This window comes from Acipenser ruthenus, chromosome 13, assembly GCF_902713425.1.
Source record: "Acipenser ruthenus chromosome 13, fAciRut3.2 maternal haplotype, whole genome shotgun sequence".
Taxonomy (NCBI): Eukaryota; Metazoa; Chordata; class Actinopteri; order Acipenseriformes; family Acipenseridae; genus Acipenser; species Acipenser ruthenus.
Genome location: NC_081201.1, coordinates 26,899,599 through 26,917,907, shown reverse-complemented (window position 1 = coordinate 26,917,907; position 18,309 = coordinate 26,899,599). Strand labels below are relative to the sequence as shown.

Genomic DNA, 18,309 nt, shown 5'->3' with positions numbered 1-18,309 from the left:
TATATAAACCAGCTATAGATAAACCTCTCTGCAATATAATTCACTTCATAAAACCAGAGTTTACTTGATTTATTACCGCTAAAACACATGGAGGATAAGATTTCCCCACATATAAAATTGTGTGCCTGTTGATTAGCAAATGTGGTATTAAATATATTTTTAAAAAATGTAAATCCTTACCGTACTACGTCATCTATGTTGTTTCTGTAGACACCTTCAAGTCTTTCAGCAGGGAATCCCATGGCAATAATGTTAGGATAAATATCTGATTTCAGAAGTCAAGGAAAACTGAAGAAAATAGCATTTAATTCAAAAGGCACAAAGTTCTACATTTAAAACAGATTTAAAAAGGGTCTGTAAAATCTACATGCTTCTTGGACTTATGAAAACAAAAACACATTTACATAATAGTACTACGTAAATCTACAGAAGTGGAACAAGCTTAGCGTACCACTTCCATTACACACACTGCTAAAAACGTAACATACTATAAGGTAACTAATACAACCGTGTTCGCATGGAATACTCCGTGCACAAAGCTAAAACAGAAGATTTCTAATAAAACAGGCCACATGCAAGTGCAAACAGATTGAAAAATTGATATAAAAACAAAATAGGGGTGCACTGATAATCTGTAGCCTATCAGCATGGCACTGATAAGGGAAAAAAATACAAATCGTCAGTGTTATTTTAGCTGTACACTGATACCCATGCTTGAATTTCTTCCAGCACAGAACTGAATATTTGGTCAGGTGCGCTTATGACACAAGAACGTGCCACCAAAATGCACTAAATACGTCTCAAAAGAGCTGTTTGGATTTTTTTTTTTTAAATATCTGAAGACAATAGGATAGAGAGTTGCGTGCAGCAGAACAGACTTTATGCTATATTAAATTTGACGATGAACCGCGAGTAGAATATTATTCTGATGCTTTAAAAAAATATATAAAAAAGGTTGAATCCTAAAAACCATTGAAGTTTAGCATACAGTAGCCTATACAGTTACCAGACTAACATTCACCCTAAGTAATACTTTGTAGTTGGTTTCAGGCTGACAAAACTGTAATATAGGGGTATTAAGACTATTAACAAAGAAACTTATTGTTGAACTTCAGTATCGATGCGCGGTTAGTTACAAAACTGCCTCTGCAATGTCTCTGCTCCGTCTCTCTCTCTGGCAACTTGAGATCACCTCAGCTCCTCTTCCGTAGCTCACTTGATCAAATCCTTGACTGTAAACAGTTTAGCTGAAAAAGCACTTTAAAACCAAGACTACAGCAGCAACGACAACAACCACCACCACCTCCCTAACTTCCAAGGAGTTGTGGGCTCTCTAAATGTTAAGTGGGAATTACCTTTTATAATTTATGTTTTTGTTTATCTTGCTTAATCTGCATTGGTTGTGGGTGTATTCGGCAGCATTTTGACGTCTTTAGTAACAAATTCAAGTTTAACAATTTTATAACTGGATGTTTTCATGACATCTTTGTTTTTGATTAAGGTGAACAAATTTAAGTTGGGCTGCATTTTTAAGCAGTGTATGCTTAAAATAAGAATTTAACAAACATTGTTGTAGTTGACATTGCGTAGGCTACATTTTTTTTTTCTACTTTAAGTTACAGTACAGGTCGAAGTTATAATACGCAATGTTTAACAGTAGTGGCTAGAAAAAAGTTAGTCACATTATATATTTTCTACAGAAGTGTTTTTACTAGTACAAATGCAATGTGAGACTGTTGTAAAACAAATGTATAAAATTGCTGACAAGCACACCATATAATACTACGTTATTCTTTGTATTCATTTTCTGAAGTAAATGCAACAAGTAAACAATACCTGTTCGTGTTTGTCAAATACAAGTAAATGATATCTTAATTATAACAGTTTAAATATAGGCCCTATTTCTTGTTCTGGTAGTTTACCTGCACTGTATTTATTATCGGTATCCTATCAGTTTCAGCCGATGGGTAGATAACCATCGGCTACTGGTATCGGCCAAGAATCTTTATCGCTGCACCTCTAAAAAATATTTTAAAAAATACAATAAAAATCACAGCTGCAGAAGCTTGGTATTTTTAGTGTTATCAAGTCAAAGTGCATTCTCTAGAATAAGACAGAATACAATATACAAGACAGTGACTATCTGAATAAGGAACATAGTACCAAAAATAAAGTTAATGCTCGAGTCCCACATGAATGGGGGTTGATTCCAATGTGTGGCAGCACAGAGTGCACACGGAGCACCATCAAGGCAGGTTTTATAGGACTACACAATATTTATTAAGCGCCACTGCTTTTGTTATTGTATTACTATTGCTATCAGCATTAGATTTCAGGTAAACCACACTAACTAAATAGTGCACCTATCACTTATAAAAAGGGACATTTCAGGACACTGAAGACAAGCAGACCAGCACATTCACATAATCCTCAGTCCAGCAACAAGAGATTTAATACAGTAGATTCTCACTCATCTGGACCTTCTTGGTCCCAATTGACCTGTAATCTGAACCACCATCACAACCTAATGCATGCCGATAGCAGCTGCATAATCTGAATTAAGTAGATTTACAATGATCTGCAGATCATTTGAACTTTTCAGGCATTTAGTACTCCAGGGGCTGGTTTATCAAAACCAGTCTGGAAAACAGTGATCTGGATTTTGTAATTCTGTGATCGAAATTACTTTTTTTAAAATAAATATGTAACATTTGTAATCGTAATTATTTGTAATCTGGATAAATGTAATCCAGCAGTGACATTTTCTGAAAAGCCGGATCAAAACGATCCAGATAAAATCAAATCACAACATCCGGATCACTTATCCAGATGAAGTTTTCAGTTCCCCACCAAAAAAAAAAAAACTGGTCCACCAAGTAAACCATACATTAAAAAGAATCTTATGCAGTGGCCTTATATCAATATCAATAAAGTTAACAACAACAACATCTAAAATACAATAGGCAGAACTGAAGCAAAGTCTTTTCTAAGACACAGGCAGCACCCATGCCTGTCAATCAATCAGTACTGTAACAGATTGATTCTACTATAAAATGCTAGATATAACCATCGCATGCCTTTTCCGACTTATGACTGTTTGTTACGCAAACACAATATTATTATTATTATTTATTTCTTAGCAGACGCCCTTATCCAGGGCGACTTACAATTGTTACAAGATATCACATTATTTTACATACAATTACCCATTTATACAGTCGGGTTTTTACTGGAGCAATCTAGGTAAAGTACCTTGCTTAAGGGTACAGCAGCAGTGTCCCCTACCAGGGATTGAACCCATGACCCTCCGGTCAAGAGTCCAAAGCCCTAACCACTACTCCACACTGCTGCCCATATTGCTTGTTATTAACTCGCTTATCCGTCTCAAGATATGAGACTGGGTTAAAAACAAACAGGAAGCGGCAGGAACGCGCATGTCAGTCAGTAACTACTGAACTGTACAAGTAGCTCAATTATATTGTTTGTTGCTTTATTATGCAGGTTTTCCACAGTTGAAAAGCCATTCAAAAGATTTTCCAGTACTGTAAGTTAAATTGTAGATGAACTAAAGCTGTACATGTTATGGTAAACTTAATGTTTGGAAAGGGATAAATGAGGGCCAACTGTACTCCTAAAAGGTCTATTTAAAAATGGACTGTTGTAAGTAGCCAGGTTCTATACAAAAACCCCTCACCAAGACAAACCTTCAGGCAGTCAGTGTGAAGTATACCAATTTACTCCCTGCATTAACCACAATCAGAGCTGTGATCATGAACTATATTGTGTAGGTACACTATGGTTTACTTTGATCTTGTACTGCCAACGCAAAAGCAGTTTTTCAACAGAAAAAATTGAACTTTAGTGGATTATAAAGAAGTTCCTAAGTATTTACAAAATAGAGATACATCATATAGCTGTACTGTTGGTCTATTCATTTTTGAACTACATTTGTTTGCACATCTTTTGGCAAACAGAGTTAATTAATAATAATAATTAAACAACCTACGTTTCCTTTAAGACTTTCATTTAGTCAGCCACTGCGGCTAAAATAACTTAGCATTTAAGCCACACTGGAAAAACTTAAGCCATACCAAAAAATATTAAAACTAACTGTAAAACTATTTTATTGTACACAGTACAATAAACATATTGACTAACTGTGTCCAACAACCCTCTCCCTTAAACACCACAGGTTTCCTTAAACACAAACATACCGGTAGATGAGCTTTTTGAGCCGAGACTTGCTCTGTATTCTGATGATGTGATTCATAGCAGGTATCGTTTTAACATGAGCACAATTATTCACCTATATGGAGAACTAACCATGTACCGAAGTCAAACTGCTAGAAACAAGACTGTCCCCGTATTAATGTGTATTAACTCTGTGCATGATTAGAATTTCACTTCCTACAGTACATTCATCACTGCTGTGCACAGAAAGCCAATAGGCTACTTAGCATTCCATTTATCGATAGGCAGCTCAAGTCATTTTAAAAGAATTATATTTTATTACGACCCCCAACACATACATGTGTTTACTATTTACAGCTATGCCCAAATGTTTTGCATCACCCTACAGAATGAACTAATTTTGCTTCATAAAGCTGAATGAAACATGCTGAAAAATGTTACGTTACCATATTGAATTACATACCACTTTGTAGTTTTCCATAAACTTAAAACGAAAAAGACAAATTTAACAATGCTACATTTTGAAATCTAACATGAAATACTGTACTACTATTATGGCTACCAGTAGACTTTTGCGCTATTATTTTGTAGTTTCTTTAATTACATGATGTTAAATAAAAATATGTAAATTAAGATTTTTTTTTATTTATATAAAAAAAAGAGATATAAGAGATATAAAACTTTTGGCCATAGCTGTGTACTGAAAAATACATATTCGTGTCAAATGGGATTGTTAATTAGTTCAAGAAGTCAGCATTTTCTAATCCAATTTCGCAATGAAACCGAGTACTAGTGTGTGACAACCAAGATTTTTCAATCTAGCAGTAGTTCTTTATTTTAGTTTAAAATAAGCTTGTTTCATGGTAAGGTGTACTGTATGAGAAAGAGATTTGAGATGTTATTGTATTTGAATGAATTGTGCAGTTACTTGCAAACTGACTACCTATGTTGTCTGAAGTGAACCCACCTACTGTAGCAGTTAAGCAGTGTGTGCTGGAAAGCCTAGTCAGAACATGGGTGAAGTAAGAGCGCAGTGGCGGCCTTACTTGACAATTTCCCGTCTATTTCGGCTTTGTCAGCTCTTACTGTCACTTAAAACTTAGTTTACTTTTTAATTTCCAGTTTTTTGTTTTTTTTATTGGAATGCAGTGTTAAAATATCTGCATACATTTGCAATGGAAAGTACATAATTTTTTTCCATTGTAGGTTTCTCTGAGTAAGTTTTAGGTTTGCAAACCTTCTTTGTATTTGCAACATCCTGTATTATTAAAGCAAACATTTCCAAGTATGATCACATTTAATATATTACATGTATACATAGACTTCTCATTAACAGACAGTGTATTTGAATTTTCTGTTTACTTATGTGGAGTCTGTGCAATTATGTGGAATAATAAAACAAAAAAAGTTGAATGGAACAATATTTTACAAATGCATCAAATAAATGCTGTAAAAACTGATTTGCAATATTAGCATAGAAATATGTAATTGACTGGACTATTCCACTGGTCAGATGTGCTACTGGAGAGTGCACATCTGCATAGCAAATAACTTGCACAATACAGTAGTCTGTGACCCGTTTATAGCCTACAGTGTCCATTTATATATTTTTTTATATATAATATATAATATATATATATATATATATATATATAACGATAATATTACCTCATTCACGATAGGAAGCAAAATGCTACAGTATAGGGACGAGGCCCTTATCCCACGTAGCATATTGTGTGTGTGTGTGTGTGGTTTTTTTAATGCCCGCCCCTCCTGTTAAGTCTTCTATCTTGAAAATGTTGTTTTTTAAATTATAATGATGTGTATAATTTTGGTTGGGAGCAAGAATTGGTGTATTTATACAGCATGCAAATAAGATGGTTTAATTTACGGAGACCAAGTACAGAACTCGTTAATTCCTGTTGAATTATTATTTTTCATACCAGAAGCCCTTACCCAGTGCAACTGAACTCTTAATTGTCACAAAAAATACATGTTTCAAGATTCACAAAATGCCAACACTGTGCTCAACTTTAAGATGGAATTGTAACTGTAGGAAATTGTACCCAGGATTAAATTTTGAACATAAGATATGCTTACCTCAGTATTGCAATTTTTGTTTTGAACTATGAAAACTGCCACTGAAAAATTGCTGCCTTTCAAATAAGATGAGCTGTTGTTGAATGCGGTTCTGAAATGACTGGACTTGCAAGTCTTTTTTTTCACACAACACTGGATTTTTAATTTAATGTACAACCGACAGCGAGTGAGATTTTGTGTGAATGTATATACGTAGCTTGTGTAAGCATGGGTATTTAAGGACTCTGATGCATTGTTAATCAATGAAATATGTTTCATTTAAGCCAAAATAAATTCTACCATCTCATGTAACAGTTCAACCTTGTTTACGTTGCCATCTTGTGTGTCTGTCTCCAGTCTAAACCACAACAGCAAAGCAGGAAATAACGTCAAATAATGCTGTAAGTAAACAACTTTACTTTTTAGACTAAATCCCCCTAGCAAAAGCAACAAGGCTTACGCAGTATTACAAAAATAAGTTCCTGATTCTCTTAAATTATACAAATAAAACATAATAAACACGGTTAATCTATTATCATAAACACACGTTGCTGCTGTATGTTCAGCTTTATACTGCTGCTTACACTAGGCCAAAAAATTGATAAGTATAATATTTTTCTATTACAGGTTTTTGTAATTATTTTGTTTTTTAATGCAGCCCTTGCTTTGTAAAAGAGAGGTACTGTGTAGCTGGTCTCCGGCCTGCAGTTACACTCTGGATCACTCCTAAGCTCGGCTCAGACACAAGTTAACATGAGAATCATTGGGCGACCGAATGTTCTAACATTTGACCGAAGTGCGGAGGCGTATTTTCATAGTTATGAAAAAACTAACCACGCACGCGGAGAAAAGCCCAAATCTCTCAGTAACTTTATCGATTTTGTTAGTTCCACAAAAAGGCACTACGTTAACGCGTTCTACCAGCCTACCAAAGGAGGTATTTAAATTCACAGCCGTTTTTTTGTTATTTGAGTGCAAAAAATTGTCTGAATAATCTGTAAAAACTAATTTTACACAATTATGTAACTTTAAAAACTACCAAACAGATTTTCAGCAAATCAGCAGTTTGTTATTTTAGCCGATAATGTACACCAATATTTATGCATAAATTTCTTCCAGCACAGAACTGAATGTTTGGTCAGGCATGCTTATTAATGACGCAAGAACACAGAGTCATTTTCCCAGTGCTATGTAACATGTGATCAACCTACGGCAAATATTTTTTTTTAATATCTGAAGACAACAATAGGATAGCAAAGTTGTGTGCAGCAGAACAGCCTTGATTGCTACATTAAATACAACGATGAACTGGGAGCAGAATTTAAGACACTGGAGTGTTCACCTGCCCCGTGCTGCTCAACACTCTGCATCCAAACAGCAAAACAAGTCCTCTAGTTAGCGCAGACTGCCGGGTCATTACACAATGTACTTCAAAGTAGCCTTTTGTAATCTTTGTTTATCTTGCTTAATCTGCATTGGTTGCAGGTGTATTCTGCAGCATTTTGAAGCAGAAATTGATTACTATGCCAGGTTTTGTTAAGTAACAAATTCAAGTTTGACTGAATTTTGTAACTGGAAATGTAGTATTTTTAGGATATCTTTTTTTGATTAAAGTGAACAATAAGTTGTGCTGCATTTTTAAGCAGCGTATGTTTAAAATAAGAACTTAATGAACATTGTTATAATTGATGTTGCATAGGCTACTTTTCTTTAGTACTGTACAGTATAGGTAGAAGTTATAATACGCAAGGTTTGACAGCAAGTGGCTATGAAAGGTAATGTCACATTTTTTCTACAGAAGTGTTTATTAGTACAAATTAAAAATGTTATTTGTGTAACTGTTGTAAAACAAATGTATAAATTGCTGTCAAGCACACAATGTAATACTGTCATTCTTTGTATTCATTTTCTGAAGTAAATGCAATAAGTAAAAGGCATGGCGTATGCAGACAGGCTAAAAGAACTGAATCTATTCAGTCTTGAACAAAGACTACTATGCGGTGATCTGATTCAAGCATTCAAAATCCCAAAAGGTATAGACAATGTCGCCCCAGGGGACTTTTTTGACCTGAAAAAAGAAATAAGGACCAGGGGTCACAAATAGAGATTAGATAAAGGGGCATTCAGAACAGAAAATGGGAGGCACTTTTTTACACAAATTGTGAGGGTTTAAATATAGGCCCTTTGTCTTGTTCTAGTAGATTACAATAGCTTACCTGCACTATTATCTATTATCGGTATCGGCTGATATAGGTAGACAACCATCGGCCAAGAAAATATTTCAGTGCACCCCTAATTTTTTATTTATATTATATGGGACTGGGACAAATATCCGAAGGAATATTTGACATGTATTTTGGATACAAAAATGAGATGTTGTACTCACTACAAATGACAAAAATACCTTGCACTTATTTACCGCCTCACCAGAATTTGCTCGACAGTTTCAAAAAATGGCAAATGAAAGAACTCTGTGTGATGTGAGATTAATATAAATTAAAAAAAAAAAAAAAAAGGGCACACAGAATCAACACAGCTGCTCTCAAGCTTCTATATAAAAGTTTTAGATAGCAAAAAGTAAATAAACCAAATTATGCACGCGCACCCTTGGTGATCTCTATGGAAAGCCATCTGGGACAAAAATGTGTGGTGCTGCTTTAGAGCGAGCAAGGATCTCATGGGACTGAAATGCCTTGCTTAAAGAGTACCCAACTTCCTGAAAATGTTGTGTAGCGATTTTTATATAGATTGTATTTTACATATTTTGTTGCAACTTTGTTATGTGGAACGTAATAAACAAGAACAAAAACGGAGTTATTTTTTACCCTTTCACTTTAGAACGCCATTTCCATGTTTGTTTTATTTGAAGTGTTTAAAGCTAGATTTCAAAAGAAAGATTCCATTTCCTTGTTCAGCTACAAAAAGGCACAAGTAAACCTCATGTTATTACTTTATGAAAACGTGACGATGGCCACTGTTTACTGTGAAGAAACGGCAATGGCAAGGAATGAAGACAAAGTTGATTATTATTTTATTTCAGGAATAAACAAAACAACGTTTACCTTGAACTGCTATTTGGCATCCTTTGTTTTGTAGTTAATTCACTGGGGTCCTACACAACTTATTCTTTACTCCTGGGATATTTTATTTTATTTTAACGTGTTACATATTGTAAGGTCTTGCTGTAAAATAAAGGCACACACAGGGGCCAAGGCCACACCCCCTGCTGTCTGCCTGAGTTCAGAACAATACAAATGACTTTGAAAAACGAACAAATCTAAACAAATATTTAAATTATGTGCAAATATCCGAACATGAAAATCCTGTGTTCGTCCCAGCACTAATTATATATGTATGGTATCTCAAGCATCTCTATAGAATATTTGGTGATGCACTAAACACACACAATGCGAGTCACTTCAGGTGAAGTAGGAAGATCATGTGGTTCCAACAAAGTTAGAAATACATAAAATGCTATGCAAGGAGTCAGAAATTTGACTCTGCAAAATAAACACATTTGTAGAAGCAGGTGGGCCAATGTGATTTGATTTTGAATACACATCTGAATCAATGATTGTAATTTTTTTTTGTCTAATCTAAAAACTTCCAAAATGATTTAAGACTTTACCATTGGTGTTAACACAACACTGTTTAAAACACCGAGCAGATGTGACCTCATCGGGGTTCAGTTACATCCTGCAACCTGCAGCACGATATCAGTTATTCTCAGCCCTACACTGAGGATTTCTGGATAACATAACTCTCCCCTTTTAAACACAGCACTAAGTTACACATACACGTTGTTAGGGCTGTGTTCAAAGGTTCACTCGCTCGTGGTTACGTCTGGCGGTTGTACTGTTTCAATAAATTATGTACTGCATACCTAGTGTACAAGATGTTGAAAGAGAAATGTTAAGGTAGAAAAAGTATGAAACTATACGCCAACACTAATAACTTTAATTTCGAAAACTGAGCACTGCACCTTGAGCTATGTTGCTTTTTGAAGAAAAAGTGCATTTATTTTCAACATACTAGGATGGGACCAGGGGAATAAATGTTATAAAAGATACATCGGGTTTTCCTGCATTATGCAAAAAAAGTTGTTCAACAGCTGATATTCTTTAAAAATTGCAATTTAGAACTTATATGAACTGAATTTTTTTTTTTTTTAAATGCTGTTTTCTTTTTGATTTTGTAAACAAGTTAGCAATAACAAGACATGTTACAAGAAATGTTATATTTTATTCAGCGGATAAGTCATGATTATCGTGATAGATAAATTAAATCAATAGAAAATTGCATTATTGTCCAACACTACTGTATAGGCTATGTAGAAGCATCGCAAACAGGATCTAATTAAGTGTACATAAACAATGTGTATTTTTATTTAAATTATAAAAACATGATTACTGTTATGACATTTTTAAACTACATGTAAATGTTTTATTCCATTTATATGGCTTAACCTGTAAATAAGATTTTCAATCAAATAAAAAACTAGTAGCTATGGTGGCATTCACCAGTAAATTATGCAAATTAGTACTATCGAAGGTCAGAACCTTCGAAGATCAAAATGTACCCTTCATTACAATCCTACATGTTGTAGTGACCTTACCAAATTCCTTCCAAACAGAATTTCCACAACTAAACAGTCACTAAAGCAGAAGCACCCTACTAGAAGCTGATGCAATACCTGCCATTATAACAATTATAGATCTTTAGGAAGTCTCTATTCTGACCATAGCATGAACAGCTAGGAAATTAAACTGCTTAACATAGGTCAGGAGTCAATAATAATAATCCTTTAAAAATATAAATGGTCCACCAAGCTTTATACCAGCCATGTTTACACTAAATGTTGCAGAAACACATTTAATACAGCAGGTATTTAAATGTTGGGACAAATAGCATTCACATAGACCGAATAACCTTTAGTAAACCACAGAGATCATTTCACTAGATTTCTTTTCTCTGCTGCAGAAATAAAAGGTGATGAGTCAATAACATTTTTAGATGGTACTTAAGTGACTGATTAGCAGTTTGTTAGGTCTCAAAAAGACTCATACCAAGTAGAACATACATTATCAGAAGATCCAATAACTAAAAACGCTGCTGTGCATAATAGTTGGCTACCTACCGTACTAGCACCAATCTAAGCATAACTACATAATCATCATTTTAATGCAAACTGTGCCAATTTAAGACTTTAGACCAGGCTCTAATCTGATGCACCAATATGATATGGAAGCTCTGGAAATTTAAGGACGGATGATCAATAAATCGATGCATCTCTACGGACCAGTAAAAATCAACTGTGTTAAAGAAAACACACACACAACCTTTCTAATACTAACGGGCAATAGTGGGAAACATTTGGGATTCCTCATTACTCTAATCATTTGGTAAATTGGGAGGAGTGCAGTCTACAAGAGCATGCACCATCACATGATCGATAGTGCAGTATGGGGCCTTGGATAAAGGCACCTGCCAAATAAATAATGTAGTAAGACCATGGCTGCAGAGGTTAAAGGGTATAATCAAACAAGTCACACAATAACCCAATGCAGTTAGTGACCAGAACAGTGTGCCCATGTTATGCAGAATAGATGATGTTCATACAGGGTCTTCACGGTATTATCACAACACAATACATATTGCTACAGAAAATAAACTGCAGAACAATTTCACTTTTGAAAAAGATTCTTCCTAGGCTGTCATTTGAAACTTCCTACTGCAACATGCCTGTTTAGCTTGGTGTCACTACAGCTAAAATGGGCTACAGTTTTCATTTAAAAATTACTTGTTCTCATTATGGTGACAATGTTTCTCAGATGTTTTTTATTCAGTTAAATATGTACTTTAAGGAACACTTTAAATGCAGAGTTTAGGAGACCAGTTCTAAAAGCCATGGTGCTTTTGCTATAGAACGTATGCAGACAGGGCACAGGCTACAAAAATACAAAGAACAGAAAAATTGCAGACAATTTTTGCATATTTGTCTTCCCCAATACAAGCCTAATTGAAGAAGTTTCAAATAAAAAGAAAATATTTTGTTTTTGTAAATGCATAAGACTGCAGTGGCAGACAACTTAATACATTACTAAGATGACATACCAGAAAGTCACATTATCTAGCACTGCAAGACCACTGTGTTGCAATTTGAAACAGTAAAATCAGCATATTACTAAAAGTAAACTTGACTGATTATATCCAAAGTTTAAATATCCCTTATCCCTATTCTGGACCCACGGCACATTGCACTGATGGAAGAATGGAATGATTCCATCAGATAGCAAAGTCATGATTTTTGAATCATTGTAAATTTTCATCCTCAGCAGCACACCACAGCAAGGCATTCAACTAACATTAAAAGACCATTACTAGCAGTACTCAGTTGGTACTCTTAAGCCCAACTATTGTGACATTAAGAGGCTCTTAAACCCACCCTCGCATGCACAAATGGAACTAAAGTTTAAAAATTAAAAATTAAACCAGAAGGGTAGGAAGCATACATACATACATACATATGGGGAAAATGGAAAGGGAAGAGCCTCAAGGCAACATTTCTTATCAGGGTTCATACACTTTCTCAACATCAATTCCATACTTTTTCCAACTAGTTTTTCAATAGTTATCCACATAGGCAGGCAGCCGCAGAGCATTAGAGCTTTTTGATCCAGAGCAGAAATTGCACCTGGTTTGTCAGAACATGGAGATGCATATCTAGCAAGAGACAATGCAGGCATGCAAAAGAGAAGTAAGATACAATCTATGAAATGTCCAATATTTGAGAACTACATTGCATTATTAACAAAGAGAATATAAAAAGTTGTATACTGCAAGTATACTTGTGCCAAAATAGGATAGTATAATGGTACCAATAGTACAAATGTGCAAGTGTCATACATTAAACATACAAGTCAAATACTAAATACAGTACACCATCACTATAACAACCCTACTTGGGTCCAAAGCCTTTTGTTCGCTATAATAAAAGGACAATCCAAAACGAACAATATAAGCTGCTGGAGTAAGTTAAGGAAGTCACCTTGGATAAAGGCATTAGCTAAATTATTAATAATTAGTACTGTTTTTATTCTTTGATTTTCTTTATTATTACAGTATTTGTCACTACCACTAACAATAATAGCAATGAGATTGTGAATAAAAGTAGAATTACAAGTACAGTACCGATTTGTGGCGTGCTGCACCCAGTATTCTGGCTAGATTCTATTTCTTGAACTCAGTACAAGGCCCCCCCCCCCCCCCCCCCCGCCCAAAAAAAAAGTGCATCAGTTTCAGTTTTGTTTCAATTGCAAATGTTAATTTAAATCTTGGTTCCTTATTTAAAAAATTAAAATACATTTTAAAAAATCAATGTTGCTTTGCCATGCTGATTGCATAGTGCTGTATGAGCCAACATTAGCAGTAGTTTGGACTTGAGACTGTTGCTGCACTTGGTACTGCAAGTCACAAGCAAGCACCATATATTTAAAATAAAATTACTGGTACATTATTAATCACATTAAAAGAATGTCAGCGATGTTAACATGCTACGTTTATACAAACCATCGGGGCTACAGAGCTTTTTTTTTTTTGCTTTTTTTAAATCCAAGTCAGTGATAAAGAATATTGTATTCAATTTTTTTCCTGTGTTGGGAAATAACATTAATGATTTAATAAAGGTAACAACAAGATAACAAAATGTGAATCTTGGTGAGTAGAGTAGCTTGTAATTCCAGTTTGTTTATATATTTTGGCTGTCATAGTGTCCATTTTACCCTTCGTTTCACTGCATCAGACAGAGTCATGTGACAAATACCAGTGCGCTAACTGGATAAGAATGCTACAGTTGTCAGGACGTTGTCAGGGGTGTTACACGGGCCAATTCCTAGAACACAGATACACTATTAAATAACCAGAGAAGTGATACGATTTTAAAGGTTATTGGCACAGAGATAACAGGCTCACCATACAGATACAACAAATGAAATGGGAAGATTTTATGGACTGCTGGGCGGAAGGCATAATCTTGGCTTCATTTATCTTTATACTGGATTTGAATAAAACTTAAACCATCATCTTTCATTGTTGTCCGTCAAAATACCATAGAATAAATCACATTGACAGTCGTACATCTTTTTACCATTTGGATTTTCCATTACAAGGGGAAAAAAAAGGTGATTATAAAGCAGAAAAACAGTTTACATAAATTAACATTTCAAATTGTATTTCTGAAGTCAAACCAATACTGTTCTTTTGTAGATAAACTGCATACTCTCTCTGCTTTTTAAAATTAAAACTAATCTAAATTGTTAATTGTACACCCTTGCTTTCTAGCTTTTGTGGCAAAGGAAAGTACAGTGGCACTGGATTTCATACTTTTTTTTTTTTTTTTTTTTTTTAGTTAATCCAACTGTGGCACATGTCAACCATTCCAACATCAACCTACATAGAACACAGTAATTCAGGACTTAATTTCATTTGTGTAAGCTGGGGGGATTTCCCCCCTATGCTGTAGCTAAAGGGGGGGGGGGGGGGGGGGAGAAGGGGAGGATTCCAAAATTTTAGGGGAGAATGGCACAAAAAAAAGCATTTTCCATTGTTTTTGCATGCAGCAGAAGAAAAAGGTGCTTTTCTTTTAAATGTGCTCCTTTTCTTTTTTTTTAACTCTTTAAACTCAAACAATTTCCACCTGCCCTATTTCCACCTGTTTTTCATTGTTTTTATTTATGTATGTAACTACTGGATAGTTTGTACTGCATGTATGTAACATCAAATTAAAGGTCACAAAATATCCTTTCATCAGGGCTTGAATTTCAGCACGAGAATCACTGATTTTCCAAGTTGCTGCCGCATATCTGCAACTTTCACTGCGGGAAAATCCCGCAGAGATTTTTAGACACCAAGCTACTGTATTTTTCACCCAACGCAGAATGCCTGAAACGCTACAACAGTCTCTGGAAGTCGGTGTCGGTGATGGCAACAACCTTCTAATTGTATAGTGATATAGCCAGTATATTTACTAAATTCCTTCTTTGCTGTACACTGTAATATGTTGACAAATGCTGAAAATGTAACTTCTCTGCTTAATCAAATATGATATTAGAAGTAATCAGGATCAAGCTTTGATTAACCCAAACAGCTACTAGACATCATGGATTTATACAAGTATTAACCCAGCTACAGAATATTCAGCCACCAAATGCATGCTTAGATCATGTCCAGAATTAAATACGTTTCAGCACACACAGTATTTCAGATCTTTAAAAAATAAATAAATAAAAATATTCACATCCATAGTAAGATATACTGCATGACTAGGCAGTTATTTAACAAGGCAATATAGTTGAGCTTGGTAGGCATTTAAACATTGACATCTTGCAAACAGATACAAAGGATTTATGAATGCTCCTGCAAGCCACTTACAACCAGGCAGTCTATTTACCTGCTGTCCAGTTACCTTGACTGCAATAATATTTCCAACTAGGCTTATTGGTATTGGTTTCATTGTATTGCTTATTGCAGTATAACCAAAATTATACCAGATTTTAAAAATATCGAAACGTTGGGCAGCTGGCTCTTTGAGCTAATATATATATATATATATATATATATATATATATATTAGCTCAAAGAGCCAGCTATATATAATTATATAATTATTTACTAACAAATTCACACAAAAAATACGATGGACTAACTCGGGTAATGAAAGTCAAAATCGACATTTTGGAATTAACCTCTTCATAACTAAAACAGTGTGCCCAATGTAGGAAATACGAACATTATGGTCAAGTTTTTTTTAGTAAGTATTCTAAGTAAACTAAAATGAAGCCTGGCCCTGTAGAGGTTAAAACTTGGCGCATTTAAACATACATCACTGCAACATGAATGAGAGGAATGAGTTCTGGTTGACTATTTGTATTTCAACATGTTGTGCTTTAATTTCCTTCACAAAAATGGTGTTTAACCAGAGCTATTCTTCATTGTCAGGCAAACAGAGTAGCAGACCTTGTCGAGCTCCATTACAGCACAGAAACTAAAACCAGCCTGTAAACCTTTGATAGTCAACGATGACTTAAACCGTGGAGCAAAAATACAATACCATGTTTGCTTTTACAGCAATCGCATGTCAGTAATCAAGGCTAATACCAGCGAGTTGCATGTACCAGTGTATGCGTATAGCTTAGTATACCGGACTTCAGGCCTATTAGAATTGAGTTTCTGGTTCTTGGAAAATGTCAAGTATTGGCAACTAACATTTATTTTATATTTTACAAAAGCTAAACATCTGTCAATAATTCAGGTCAAGGATGGTACCTTTTAATACAGTCATGTTTATTACTAGAAAAAAAAATCTTACTTGAGTAAACATTAACCTTTATATAGAACATATTATATACATACACACACACTCCCACAGCAGACAAATCTCACTGGGTAATGGAGATATATATATATATATATATATATATATATATATATATATATATATATATATATATATATATAAAAGCTTGTTTGGTATTTGTTTACACGTGATACGCAGGATATATTCCACACATTTTCTGCAAGCTGCTGATGCAATGCCTTTATGCCTTTGTGTAGCACTGATTTCCAATTTCAATCTGATCCAGTACCTTATCTAGGCCAAGACCCTATCACACTAGTACTACAGAAACTGACCGTTTCTGCCTCGCATCGCGATCTAAAAAAAACAATAATTTAACAATCAAAACACTCCTCCCTACTTATTTTAGAGTATTAATTAATAAATACAATGTCAAGTCGCATTTAAATTATACTAACGTGTTCTGCACCATTTTGAATTTCCTCTTAAAAACAAATCCATATAAACAACTTTCAAAGTATAATTATCGTTGTTCAGATCCAAAAAAAAAAAAAAAAAAAAAAAAACACAACTCACCTTATCGCAGTAAATCATGGATAATCATCTCCGCGTACCGTACCAAATTAACGTTTTATGCCTACCACCACTCATCTGCACCTGTAATACTAAGGAGTTGAATCAAATATGTTGAATACGTATCTATCAAAATATTATTAAAATGGATACAAGTCAAGTCCAAGTCGAATCCATCTTCCTGGTATCTCCTTTTGTTTCTGCTAACGATTTCTTTGATGATCCCAGCCATTGCCATGATAGTCTTTTGGGCGATTCTATTGAGAAAGTATTGTTGGCTCCTTGGCTGGAAATGGTTATGTCCCTCTGTCTTCCTTTTGCTCTGATTTTTGCAGCTCCCCTTCTCTATCTCTCTTTCGTCGCTAGCTGGATTAGAATGGCTGTTGCTGGCTCACACAGGAGGGCCTTACTCTGCTCCGCCAGAGGCCCGGCTTCCACAAACCCGCAATTTCTCTCACAATCCCCCAAGCGAAAAGGTTTATATTTGTCCAATTCCCGAACCGTAACGTTTTAAAAACGGCCCAAGTCTCTGAATCTGCAGCCGCCGCCGTGATTAAGGCGAAAAGAGCGGAGAGAAAAACCTCTCCAGCGCTTCCAAAACCAGAAAATTATGGCACAAACATATATATATATATATATATATATATATATATATATATATATATATATAAATCCCACAAAGCCCTCCGAGCTCACAATCTTCGTCGTCAAAATACCAATCGATACAAGGGGGGGGAACTGACCGTCTCCACCTTACAAAAATAACAAATATATATGTTAAAATATATATATATAGTTTTAAAAGTATCTTTGTTTTATTTCTCGAATATTTCCCTTCCTTTTTCCGTTCTCTCCAGCTAAACTAGCAAACTTCCATCATGGCTTCCGAGAGAGAAAAGACAAACTGGGCTTACACCGCATATCCTGCCGCCACGTACAATAGTTCCACAGCGTCTATTTTTACTGGTTATTTAACCACAGTGACCCGATATTATATGCAATATGCAAAATATGTCTGAAACTAATATAGAACGCTTACAGTAGATGCAGAGCCGTTCATATAAAACCTGTTCGCTGCTATACTGAGGGCGGAAGGACACAATCGCACCACA

The 18,309-nt window shown here is 34.9% G+C and overlaps 1 protein-coding gene across 2 annotated transcripts in view; it reads right to left on the bottom strand.

Moving 5' to 3' along the window:
* Nucleotides 1–18,309, bottom strand: part of ptenb (phosphatase and tensin homolog B) — a 30,793-nt gene extending 12,484 nt beyond the window's left edge. The window contains exons 1-2 of one of the 2 annotated variants that reach the window (XM_034031231.3): nucleotides 17,351–18,309; nucleotides 181–265 (exon numbers count right to left, since the gene is read on the bottom strand). In XM_034031231.3, coding sequence (XP_033887122.1) covers nucleotides 181–265; nucleotides 17,351–17,435 — 170 coding nt within the window. In that variant the 5' untranslated portion in view covers nucleotides 17,436–18,309. The remainder of the gene's footprint in view (nucleotides 1–180; nucleotides 266–17,350) is intronic. The other variant, XM_034031232.3, reaches the window with a different exon arrangement.